Here is a 13,238-nt window from a genome sequence, read left to right as displayed (position 1 = left end):
AATCTCTCGTCATACGTCAACCTTTGCATCCTCGGAATCAATCTGGCGAACCTCCTCTGAACTGCCGCCATTGCCACCCCATCTTTCCTTAAATAAAGAGACCAAAACTGGACACAATATTCCAGATGTGGTCTCACCAACATCCCACACAATTGCAACAACACTTGTCACTTTTATACCTCAGTCCTTTTGCAATAAATGCTAACATTCCATTTGTCTTTATAATTACGTGCTATACCTGCAAACCGACTTTCTTCACTTCATGGACAAAGACACCCAGATCTCTCTGCCCAGACACATCTTGAATCTGCTTTCCATTTAGATAATAATTTGCCTTTCTATTTTGCTGGCCAATATGGATAACCTCACACTTATCTACATTAAACTCCACCTGCCAAATTTTGACCCAATCTCCTAGCATATCTATATAGTCTATAAAATCTTTATCTTCTCTTCACCGCCTACTTTAGTATCATTCACAAATTTTGTTATGTTACACTGTGTCCCTGCTTGTAGGTCATTTATGACATTTATATGTCAATAATTTCTTAGAACATCTAAGATGATGCTTCATTGCAGTACTGAGGGAGTCCTGCACTGATGAAGGCTATGTCTTTCAAAAATACGCTAAATCAAGGTTCCGTTTGCCCTCACAGGTGGATGTAAAAGATCCAATGGCATTATTACAAAATAAAACTGGGAATTCACCCACTTCCTTGGCCAACATTTATCCATTGACCAATACCATGTCATTATTTATCTAACTAGCTGCGCGTTGGACTTTAGTAGCACAAATTGGCTGCCACATTTGCTCATTAATGACTGTACTTCATTGGTTGCAAAGTGTATTGGGACATCCCAAGATGCTTGAAAAATGTTGTACAAATGCAAATGTTTAATCTTTATTATCTAGCAGCTATTTACAGGATTGTCATAGGTAGGTTTCTGAAAGCAGAATATTGAGCCATATGATATATGCCACATGGGAAAACATCCTACAAAAAGCAGGCACAATGTTATCACGCTTCCAACTGCAACATTATCTGATAAAGCCCTCCAAAAAGAAATTCAAATTGGATACATCAACTCACCATATAAGATTTATTGGCAAGGCTACATCAACATTTTAAGTTTAACAATACTAACACAACGGTGCCAAGGAGGCCCGGCCAACCACGCCCACATGTTCTGGTCTTGCCCCAGACTTGTTGGGTACTGGACAGCCTTCTTTGAGGCAAATTCCAAGTGGCGGAGATGAGTTGGAGCCCGAAAGTGGCTGTCTTCGGGGTATCAGACCAGCCAGATCTCTTCATGGGGAGGAGGGCGGACACCCTTGCCTTTGCCTCCCTGATCACCCGCCGTAGAATCCTGCTCTTTTGGCGATCAGCAGAACCACCTAAAGCTACAGACTGGCTGTCCGACCTATCGGAATTTCTCCAAATGGAGAAAATCAAATTCACCAGCAGTGGGTTGGAAGAGGGCTTCTACAAAAGGGAGCCATTCACCTGACTGTTCCGCGAGCTGATTGTGGCCATCACATAAATAAATAGCCAGTAGCCAGGGAGAAATAGCCAGGACAAGACAGAAAGAGGAAAACGAAGGAGGACCAGGGCAGGGGAGCAAGGTGAGGTAGCAAAACCCAGCAAGAAAGGAAGAATGGGGGGCAACAGTGAAGAAGATGGGGGGGGGGGGGGGGGGGGGGGGTAGAGAGGATTGTACGCTGAGCCAGACGGCGTCAGACTGTAAATAGGGAAACCCAAGAAGAAGCCTGTGGGTACTGTACAATAAATGAAAACGAACGGCAATGTATATAATGTTGAAAATGCCAATAAAAAGATTTTGTTTTTAAAAAATACTAACACATGCACCATATTTATTGGACCATAAGATGCACTTCCTTTCTGGGAAAACGTCACCCATGATTGCCATCACCTGGTGACCTGAATGTTACTGACAAATATTACCTTTTAAAATCCTGGTGTGTCTTATGGTCTGGTAAATATTGTAGGATGATATTGTATAAACGCAAGCAACAGAAACTATTACCTAAATTGGCAATCATTCCCACCTCCTCCAAGGAACTATTCGATGGGGTCCATTTCTGATTGCAGAGATTAGTGTCCAAGGATGGAGCACAGGAGGCCAATGAGAAGATATTGAACAAATTAAGCACGGAGGAAGTGACATTTTGGATGACTAGTGGTGGCAACAAAATACAGGCAAGGATGTCGAAGTAGTCCTTGTGATGTACAAGATGTAGGCTTGAAGCACAGGTTAGGATTAACCAGGCCAGCAAGGAAACAGACTGTTTGATTCAACAGAGATTGAGCAGCTGGAGACAGAGAGGAGAGCATTATTTTTAAGTGGAGTACAAACAGAACAGTATGGATCCTCATAATATTCATTTGGAGACTATCTAGATTCACCTATGAATTGACACTTGGTAAGCCATCTGACAATACAGATGTGGGCATGGACTAGAGTACTGAATATTCCCAACATGCAGTAATGTCAGCATGAGGAAATATGTTAATGAGGCAGAATTTTTAAAAAGGGCCAAAAGTGGGGATGCACAAAAACTATTAATATAGAACATAGAAAGTACAGCGCAGAACAGGCCCTTCGGCCCACAACCTTGTGCTGAACTTTTGCCCTAGATTAAGAACAAATTAATCTACACCCCATCATTCTACCGTAATCCATGTACCTATCCAATAGCCGCTTGAAGGTCCCTGATGTTTCCGACTCAACTACTTCCCCAGGCAGTGCATTCCATGCCCCCACTACTCTCTGGATAAAGAACCAGCCTCTGGCATCCCCCCTATATCTTCCACGATTCACCTTAAATTTAAGTCTAATTGTAATGGTTTGTTCTACCCGGGAAAAAAGTTTCTGACTGTCTACTCTATCTATTCCCCTGATCATTTTATAAACCTCTATCAAGTCTCCCCTCATCCTTCTCCGTTCTAATGAGAAAAGGACTAGCACCCTCAATCTATTGCTGCAGATGTGCTTGCTACATCAGAGAGGAGCCATGGAACGAAGCTACGGCTATAGCTACGGAGGTCAACCAAATAACAGAAGCAGCAACCACAGAAAGATAAAGGAAACAAGGAGGGATAACACACAAATTGCAAAGATAGCACTCATAACTTTTACCAGGGCAGTCTCAGTGACATAGGCTGTCAGATTGAATCGGAAACAAAGTGATTAAAGGGATATGAATAGAGGGTGGGAATTACATTCCATCCTGAGCAACATATGCTTGATGACAGGAGTTGCTAGATTTCCTTTGGACACCACAAAAGATCGTGTCATGTGTTGTCACACAAATATATGCATTTATGCAAAAGAAAAATACTGAAAGCGCTAGAAATCTGAAATAAAAGGCTTACATTTATGAGCATTTTTAATGATCACCAGATATCTCAAAGCACCTCACAACCAATGAAATTAAATAGTCACCATTATAACACAGGAAACACGGCAGCCAACCTGCGTGCAGCAAACTCGCACAAATAACAATGTGATAACAAGCAGTTAATATGTAATAATGTTATGATGTTGATTGAGGGATAAATATTGGCCAGGACAACGGGGGATAACACCCCTGCTCTCCTTTGAAAGAGTGCCAAGGATCTTTTGCACCCACCCGTGTAGGCAGATGGGACCTCAATTTAAAGTCAGGAGGGCATTTGCAATAATGGTACTCCCTCAATACTGCACTTGTGTCAACTTAATTTTTGTCCCCTGGAGTTGGATTGGAACCCAGGATATTATGACTCAAAGGGCAAGGGTGCTACAAACTGTGCCACAGCTGATTCAATCAGATGTTCTGATGAAAAATCAATCTGAAATGTTAACTCTACTTCTCTTTCCACAGATGCTACCCGACCGTCTGAATAATTCCAGCATTTTCATTCATTGTCCCATAGCATAATCATCAGCTGTATGGACCACAACCACAAATATTCACCTCCAATTAATGTTTCTGATCAGGTCATTCATCCTCTTGAACAATTAGTTAGTTCTATATGAAGTACCTGCATTATTAACTAAAACATGAATACACTTTTCGTGTTGCATGATCAAAGACTTACTATAGATTTCAAGTTTTATTTGATTTTCTACTGTTACGACATCTCAAATCAGACATGTCACCTTACAATTCACGAGAAAAAGCACACTAAAACCAAATCAACATTTTCTTCTACCTCAATGAAGCTGTGCATTCATCTCAGTTTAAATGGATCAGATATACCATTGCTCCACCCCCAAAACAGGTTGCAAAAACTCGCATGATATTTAAAGTGATTAAAGACCTTTGCAATTATGTATGCCACATTCATGCAATGACAACGGTGTGTAGTGCTTTCACTGCATTCAAATTGTAATTTGTTTCTCCAGGATATACATTTGTAATAGGACAAGTCAGCTGGGGGTTGGTGATTTGAAATGAATTGAATCATATTTTCAACAAAACTAGTAAAGAAAACCTCGCCTTCCCTCGTTTAAATGGGAAAAAAATATATACAGTATAATTGTCACCCTGATTAAATCATGCATCAGACAGCATTAACTTATATTGCCCTGTGCATGTTATTCTAAAAATATTCAACAGCTTTTCTTGCTTTAGCATAAAATATCTAATCTATAGTAATAATCGTCAGTCTGCATGAACGGTGTGGCCGAGATCAATAAATCCAATTTCAGGCCGGCTTGCCTGCCTGTCTTGTCTGCTCTACCCGGCTCCCTGAAGCCGGCTCCGGGCCCAGGCTGGGCCGCAGGCTCCAATCACTCCCAAACGCACATGGACTCAGTCTCTGATCTGCTGCCGCCGCTTGAACCCTGCCCCGCCAACAGAATAAAACTCGACCCCATCGTTTTATTATCTTCCCTTTACCTTCATCCGAGATGTCCTCCACGAAATCTTCAGGGTCGCTGAAGCCTTCCTCCGGTTCCTCCAACTCTGCCACCTCATCCTCAGCCTCCCGGGCCTCATCGTCACTCGTCTCCTTCATTCTCCTCTCGCTCGGCGGCCGGAAAAAGAAAGAGCGAGCGAGCCGGGCGCGTGCGTCTCCTGGGGAGAGCGTGCGCGGGTCCCGGCGAGGGAGGTGGAGAGAGAGGAAGGGGGAGTGCGCGTGTCCAGGAGAGGGGCGCGTGTCCGGGAGGGGACGTGCGCGCGAACCTGGGACTCTCTGCGCGCCTCCGAACGGGCTGAGGAGAGAGAGCGCGCGAGTCGCAGACCCAGCTGGCTGGCCTCTTCCAAATCATCCAGAGGGGTGATTCGTTCGCTTCAAGCCAGGATTTAGAGTGAAATGATGACTGTTAAACGGTTATCCCTTTCAGAGATAGATCATTAATCTCTGGTATTACATGAGCTGGTTTCTGACAGAATATTGATGCGGTTGTTGAGGGTTTGTGTTGGGGCATTACACCACTCCCCCTTTGGGTGAGCTTTAGTCCAGTCGGGCCGACCCCCAACTACAGGTTGTCGAGTGAGGCAGATCTGGTAGGTTGTGCTCTGTTACTGTTTTCGTTCACACGCTCTCCACTTTAGACAGATTGTTAACCAAAGGTTTGTCATTTTATGGCAGCAGCAGCAGTTGTTGTGGTGGAGCGGGAGGCTGGAGTTTAATCGTCCTCCAGCTCTGACTGGGCACCTCAGGACAGTGTCGTTTTACTTTGCAATGTGTTTTATTGACATGGAATGATCCAGATTGCACAATACAGAAACAGGCTGTTAGGCCCTTCTGGCCTGTGTGTTTATGGCCCGCACCAGCTCCCTCCTTCCTTAACTACAAGCCAGCAGTATATTTTTCTGTAGTCTTGCCTTTAAATCCATTCATGCCAATCGCCTCAAGTATCCTTTGAAGGGAGTTCTATTGTACCCACTCTCCCTATGAGATTTAATAATGGCTCATAGAATTTACAGTGCAGAAGGAGGCCATTCGGCCCATCGTGTCTGCACCGACCCTTGGAAAGAGCAACCTACTTAAACCCACACCTCCACCCTACCCCTGTAACCCCACCTAACCTTTTGGGACACTCGGCAATTTATCATGGCGAATCATCTCTATGGGAGGAAACCCGGAGGAAACCCATCAGACACGGGGAGGACCTGCAGACTCCACACAGACAGTGACCCAAACCAGCAATCAAACCTAGGATCCTGGAGCTGTGGAGCAACAGTGCTAACTACTGTACTACCATGCCGACTGCCTTATATTTATGACAGCCCCTTGAAACCTTACTTTTGATGAAAACTTATCAACCTGAAATGTTAACTCTGTTTCTCCCTCCACAGATGTCACCAAAGCTTCTGAGTATTTCCACCATTTTCTGTTTATATTTCTAGATTTCTGACATCTGCATATTTTGCATATTTTCCTTGATCATCTTGTCAAAGGAAAAGGTAATTTTTCTCTTCTAGTGGGACAGATACATTAGCCGTCAATGTAATATGTTTTCAATTAGATCTTATTATCCACAACCGATTTTCTTAGTTCCGATTTTGTATTTTACAGAATAGTAATTGCATATTTGTCTTATAGAGTCTGCCTTATCAATGTTCAATTTAAAAGTGTAACAAAAACATTTTTGCACACATGGAACAAAGATATTCTGAAACCATCGACTTTTTTGTGTCTATGCATCAAGGCTAAATTTGTTGTCATGATGGTCCATTACAAAACCACTGTTCCACCTGAAAAATGTTGGCAACTTGGATTCCCACCTCACCCCACAGGAATCTTATTCACTGCCTTCATCTGAACCTGTGGATATTAATGCAATTTATCTTCAATTAATTTTCAGTCTCATTCCTCAATCCTATCTGAGGTCTTCTGCAGCTGGGGCCTGCACCCACTATTCCCCTGACTGGGCTACCACTATGTCCTCCTGTTTCTGGCCCTTGTTATCTCCCAAATCTATCTCTCCAAATCTCCTTTTTACTTCTTATTGCTTAGCTGTTCAACTTGGAAAGTATGTGTCCATGCGAAGAACATTTTCTTAACGCCTACTATTGCATTGACAACTGTTTTCATTGTGACTGTGCTTTATATGTACACATTGTTCAAGCTCTGAAATTTAAAAGAAGGACCTAACTTTTCTACTGGAAATTCTAAAGAATACATGCGTTTCTCCCAATTAATTGTCAGTACCATCCTTGATCTCCCTTGAAACAAATTGTCCATAAATGCTTCATATTTGGCTGCAGGGTACATTTGATTCTTGAATGTTCTCTACCAATAGCCCTCACCATTTCACCTATTTTAGTTGCACAATTGAACAATGAATGAATGTTATGATAAACAGAAAATTATACAAATACTCAGAAGGTCTGGCAGCATATGTGAAAAGAGAAGTAGAGTTAACAGTATTTTAGATCAGTGACCCTTTGTCAGAACTGATTCATCGACCTGACATGTTAAATCAATTTCTGTCTCCACAGTTGCTGCCAGATCTGATGAGTATTTCCAGCTCTTTCTGTTTTTATATCAAATTTCCTGCATCCACAGTATTTTACCCTTTTAGCGCCAGGGTCCCAAGTTCAATTCCCGGCTTGGGTCACAGTGCAGAGTCTGCACGTTCTCCCTGTGTCTGCATGGGTTTGCTCCGCGTGCTCTGGTTTCCTCCCACACTTCCCGAAAGACGTGCTTGTTAGGTGAATTGGATGTTCTGAAGTGTACAAGAACAGGCGCCGGGGTGTGGCGACTAGGGGATTGTCACAGTAACCTCATTGCAGTGTTAATGTAAGCCTACCTGTGACAATAATACAGATTATAAAGATTATTAATGAACATAAGTTTTGATCAAAATTATACTTGTTGAGTGTCTGGAATATTTACTTTGATATGTGGCAAAATTGATGCAAAGAAATCACCATAATTATAAAAAAAGTAAATAATTTACAATACAAAAGATGGAAATGTTGATTAAACAGTATTTGGGTAATTGTCTTTGAAGGTGAGCTTTTTAGAAAATGTAACTACTGTATTCTGCAGCGTGATATGCTCAACAGGTACTAGCTAATAATTGTAGCGTATTTAAAGCTGTTAGCAATATTCTAGGGTAGGCATATTGGAAGACTATAAAAAAACACAAGGATTTACATTTTGTTTTCATTTCCCCAGATAATTTCTCATATAGTTGGAGAATGGAAAGCGAGTATGTGGAGCTTTTGCCCCGTGTTTGTGCAGTATTAGGAGACAGTAGGCAGTCAGTTGTTGATGATACCTGTCTGGAGAAGCTGCTTGATTGTTTCCAGGCAATAACAAAAAACGGTAACTGTAATCAGTTTTCTTAAAACACAATTAACTCGACCAACATTGAGTTTGAAAGTAACCTGATTTGCATAATTTTAATACATTTTCTTTCTACATATCAAGGTAAGTTAGCACTGGAAATGGTGCAGTTTGTGCTTTTTAAATAATTGGCATCCATTCTGCTGCAGCAATATTTCTACTCCACTAATGTATCCAAGTCCCCACAACAGCCAACCTATGGATTTCCCAAATGAGGATTCCAAATTATGCTAGACATGTACCTATGAGGAATTGAGTTGGCATTGCAAATGAATGCGAGTTCTGATCATATTGAGTGAAAGGTGGGTGGCACAGTGGTTAGCATTGCTGCCTCAAAGCGTTAAGGACCCGGGTTCGATCCCGGCCCCCGGTCAATGTCTGTGTGTGTGAAGTTTTCACATTCTCCCCATGTCTACGTGGGTCTAACCCCCCACAAACCCAAAGATGTGCAGGATAGGTAGATTGGCCATGCTAAATTGTCCCTTAATTGGGAGGGAAAAAAATTGGATACTCTAAATTTTTTTTTAAATTATTGAGTGAAAGGTGGTTTGGAGTTGTTTGGCCCATACACCTTCAAGTAACATATGATTCTGAATTGAAATCGAGATGTTATTTCCACAGACAAAAATGCTCATCGACCTCTTTGGACTTCTGTTAAGGTGGATCTGTTTGATTTATAGTTTGATCTGGCATTCTCATTCATTTGCCTGGCTGCCCTACTTTTGTTTTTCGCGGGAATATCCTTGGCATAATAAATTGTGCCACTGCTTTACGGATGGCAGACTCCCCTGTTGGCACAACTGATATAAGGTAGAGTCGCTAACACATAAGACTACGTAAGATGGCAGGTGGAGTTTAATCCGGACAAATGTGAGTTAATGCATTTTGGAAGGTCTAATACAGGTAGGGAATGTACAGTGAATAGTAGAACCGTCAAGAGTATTGACAGTCAGAGAGATCTAGGTGTACAGGTCCACAGATCACTGAAGGGGGCAACACAGGTGGAGAAGGTAGTCAAGAAGGCATAGGGCATGCTTGCCTTAATTGGCCGGGGCATTGAGTATAAAAATTGGCAAGTCATGTTGCAGCTGTATAGAACCTTAGTTATGCCACATTTGGAGTATAGTGTTCAATTCTGGTCGCCACACTACCAGAAGGATGTGAAGGATTTAGACAGGGTGCAGAAGAGATTTACCTGGATATTGTCTGGTATGGAGGGCATCAGCTATGACGAGAGATTGAATTTACTCGGTTTGTTCTCACTGGAACGACAGAGGTTGAGGGGCAACCTGATAGAGGTCTACAAAATTATGAGGGGCATAGACAGAATGGATAGAGACTTTTTTCCAGGCTAGAGGGGTCAATTACAAGGGGGCATAGGTTTAGGTGCGAGGGGCAAGGTTTAGAGGAGATATACGAGGCAAGTTTTTACACAGAGGGCAGTGGGTGCCTGGAACTCGCTGCCTGAGGAGGTGGTGGAAGCAGGGATGATAGTGACATTTAAGGGGCATCTTGACAAATACGTGAATAGGTTGGGAATAGAGGGATACGATCCACCTAACCTGGGCAGCATGGTAGCCAGTGGTTAGCACTGCTGCCTCACGTCGCCAGGGACCCGGGTTCAATTCCGGCCTTGGGTGACTGTGTGGAGTTTGCACTTTCTCCCCGTGTCTGTGTGGGTTTCCCCCAAATGTTCCGATTTCTTCCACAGTTCAAAGATGTGCAGATTAAGTGGATTGGCCACTTATGTCTAACGGTTAGGTGGGGTTACGTAATAGGAGGAGCGAGTGGGCCTAGGAAGGGTACTCTTTTGGAGGGTTGATGGGCCAAATGGCCTCCTCCTGCACCATAGGGATTCTATGAATTGGTCTTGGCTAAGGAGTCCCAATGATTAAAATACAGAAGCATTGTAAACTATAGTAATAATATCAGACATTAAATCTATGTAAGATTTTATTGACTTTTTTTTCTGGGCTCCCATCAGAAACTGAATTGTATATTCTTCAGAGGATTCCATGCCTGACACATATAATTGTAAATATACCCAAGCAGAGGGACCTTAACCCGAGCACCCTCTCCTTCATTATGAGGCTGACTGGACTCTTTGCAGCTTCAGAAAACTATTTCCATGAGTTGGAGGTAAGTAAGTAGAAAACAATTAATTAGTTTTTAAGTTATTTTGTTTGATGCTGAATTGCTTGCTTGTGATCATTAATTATGACTGCTAAATTCAGGTAATGTTCCCATAATTAAAATGTTATGGTCAGAAAAAACGTCTTTCTGTACAAAGGGAAAGAAACACCAAGAAAATGGTTAAAATTCAAAACGAAAATGCTGACGATACAGACCAAATTTCTCTAAACTTGAAAAGCGATTTACACCCCAAAATATTGTTCAGTTTAGCAAAGGGTGCAAATCTTAAAAAATTAACCTTTTCACATGCTGCCAGACCCACTGAGTATTTCCAACATTTTCTGTTTTTGTTCTTTAATTTGCTGGACATCTTGAAATGTAATGAACACACATACTCTATGTATGAGTAGCAATCCCTAGCCGTGAACGCATCCAGAACTCAGTTGCCTAACTTACACCAAGTCCTATTCACCGGTCTTCCCTGTACTCACTGACCAACATTGGCTCCCAGTTAGGCAACACCACGTTTTTAAAAATTTCCATCTTTATTTTCAAATCCCTCCATGGCCTTGTCCCTTTCTTGTCAGAGATAGCTGTGGTTTTTTTTTTCAATTCTGGTCTCTTGCACAAATCTGATTTTTAAATGTTCCACCTTTGACGGCAATGTTTCCAGCTGCCAAGACTCAGGAAGTCATGCTGAATGGTGTTCTCCCTGTCGTGACTCGTACTATGTTGGTTTTTGTGGTGATAGGAAGGGAGGATGTTACTTCCAGAAAGTCTACAAGTTATGAATTATTTAGTCAGTTCCATAAGATTTTTTAAAAATTCACTTATGGGATGTGGATGTTATTGTCATTTACTGCCCATCCCTAATTGCCCTTGAGAAGGCGGTGATGAGCTGTCTTCTATAACTGCTGCAGTCCATGAGGTACACCCACAGTGCTGTTAGGGATGGAGTTCCAGGATTTTGACCAGCGACAATGAAGGAATGGCGATATATCTCCATGTCAGGATGGTGAATGACTTGGGGGAACTTCCAAGTAGTGGTGCCCTTGTCCTTTTAGATAGCAGTGGCCCTGGATTTGGAAAGTGCTGTCCAAGGAGCCTTGGTGAGTTCCTGCAGTGCATCTTGTCGATGCTGCCACAGTGTGTCAGTTGTGGAGGGAGTGGATGTTTGTTGATAGGGTGGGCTATCAAATGGGCTGCTTTGTCTTGGATGGTGTCCAGCTTCTTGAGTGTTGTCGGAGCTGCACTCATCCAGGCGAGTGGAGAATATTCGATCACACTCCTGACTTGTACCTTGTAGATGGTGGGCAGGCTTTGAGGAGTCAGGAGATTAGTTACTCGCAGCAGCAGCCAAAGTATTTATTTGACTGTCAGTTCAATTTCTGGTCAATGTTGACAGAGCATCCGATTATAATTCTCTTCGTGGTGATTTTTATTTTTTTAATTTGCGGAAGAAATATTCGAGCTGTCGGGGAGCGGGGAATTGGTCAATTAAGTAATTCATTTTTGATTGTATTTTATTCATCAAAAGTGTTGCTACAATTTCAATAACCTTGTTATTCCAGAATGATGGGATTCTGAGCAGTATGTTTGGGAGTCCAGCAAGCCTTGGGTCAGAAACATGGGAGGAAGCAACTGTAAGATGCGGATGGCTTTTAGGGATCCAAAATATGCTGCAGCATGAAGCTGTGATTCAATTTCTCTGTAAATATGGTAATCACTTAAACTCTCTCCAATCTTATTTTTGTAGGCAAATGTGCGTTCTGCTAAAATATGCACTAAATATGCACACAGTGTCTGTTGTAAATATCTATTGAGACCACTGAAACAATTCGGGTGGATGCATAGCCGATAAAACTAACAGGAAGATATGTGGTATTACTTCCTTGTGCTCTCCCATTTTATATCTGTACAGATTGAGGAGGTTGTTTGTCTCTGGCTATTTCTGCCCACCTTCTGTGCTTGTCACTTAGATTGTAAACTATGACCTATTTTGTCTTGTATCACAGATTTATAATAACTGTCTCTGAATTTTCACAATTTTCATATTTATGCTATTGCCAACATCTTTTTTAAAGTTTGGATCAGGCCGATGTCATGTCCTCTCGTCGGATCGGCTTCAAAAATAGTTCTATAAAACCTGATTTGCTGGTTCTATCGAATTTGGCCCATTTTAAATTGTGGAATTGATTTCACATTGAGTCATAGATGTTTACAGCATGAAAACAGGCCCTTTAGCCCAACTTGTCCATGCCGCCTGGTTTTTACCACTAAGCTAATACCAATTGCCTGCTTTTGGCCCATATTGCTCTATACCCATCTTTCCCATTTAACTGTCTAAATGCTTTTCAAAAGACAAAATTTTACCCACCTCTATTACTGCCTCTGACAGTTCGTTCCAGACAGTCACCACGCTCTGAAAAAATGCCCCCCTGACTCTTTTGTATCTCTCCCCTCTCACCGTAAACCTATGCCCTCTAGTCTTAGACTCTCCTACCTTTGGGAAAAGATGTTGACTATCTACCTTATCTATGCCATTTATTATTTTATAGACCTCTACAAGAATCTGCTTAGGGGTGATCTTAATAATAATAATAATAATAATCGCTTATTGTCATAAGTAGGCTTTTCACAGTAACTTCATTGAAGCCTACTTGTGACAATACGCGATTATTATTATTATTATTATTATTATTAATAAGATCACCCCCAAGCAGATTAACAAAATTTGTGCACGCACAGTAATGTGAAAGTGCCATAATTCAAACTTTATGTCCGACTGTGGGATTTGCC

At 41.9% G+C, this 13,238-nt stretch overlaps 2 protein-coding genes across 8 annotated transcripts in view; one reads left to right on the top strand and one right to left on the bottom strand.

The window, feature by feature from the left end:
• eif3ba (eukaryotic translation initiation factor 3, subunit Ba) overlaps positions 1-5,133 on the bottom strand; it is a 44,599-nt gene extending 39,466 nt beyond the window's left edge. The window contains exon 1 of the mRNA XM_038819781.1: positions 4,904-5,133. Within this exon, the coding sequence (XP_038675709.1) occupies positions 4,904-5,021 (118 nt within the window). The 5' untranslated portion in view covers positions 5,022-5,133. The remainder of the gene's footprint in view (positions 1-4,903) is intronic.
• Positions 5,134-5,325: 192 nt separating this feature from the next.
• brat1 (BRCA1-associated ATM activator 1) overlaps positions 5,326-13,238 on the top strand; it is a 47,244-nt gene continuing 39,331 nt past the window's right edge. For 3 of the 7 annotated variants that reach the window (XM_038819750.1, XM_038819751.1, XM_038819746.1), the window contains exons 1-5: positions 5,462-5,512; positions 6,359-6,415; positions 8,136-8,285; positions 10,291-10,445; positions 12,011-12,158. In XM_038819750.1, coding sequence (XP_038675678.1) covers positions 8,159-8,285; positions 10,291-10,445; positions 12,011-12,158 — 430 coding nt within the window. In that variant the 5' untranslated portion in view covers positions 5,462-5,512; positions 6,359-6,415; positions 8,136-8,158. Of the gene's footprint in view, positions 5,513-5,560; positions 5,579-6,125; positions 6,416-8,135; positions 8,286-10,290; positions 10,446-12,010; positions 12,159-13,238 lie in introns of those variants that run through there. The other 4 variants (XM_038819748.1, XM_038819749.1, XM_038819747.1 and 1 more) reach the window with 4 other exon arrangements.

This window comes from Scyliorhinus canicula, chromosome 15 (assembly GCF_902713615.1).
Source record: "Scyliorhinus canicula chromosome 15, sScyCan1.1, whole genome shotgun sequence".
Taxonomy (NCBI): domain Eukaryota; kingdom Metazoa; phylum Chordata; class Chondrichthyes; order Carcharhiniformes; family Scyliorhinidae; genus Scyliorhinus; species Scyliorhinus canicula.
This window is presented reverse-complemented; position numbering and strand designations above follow the sequence as displayed.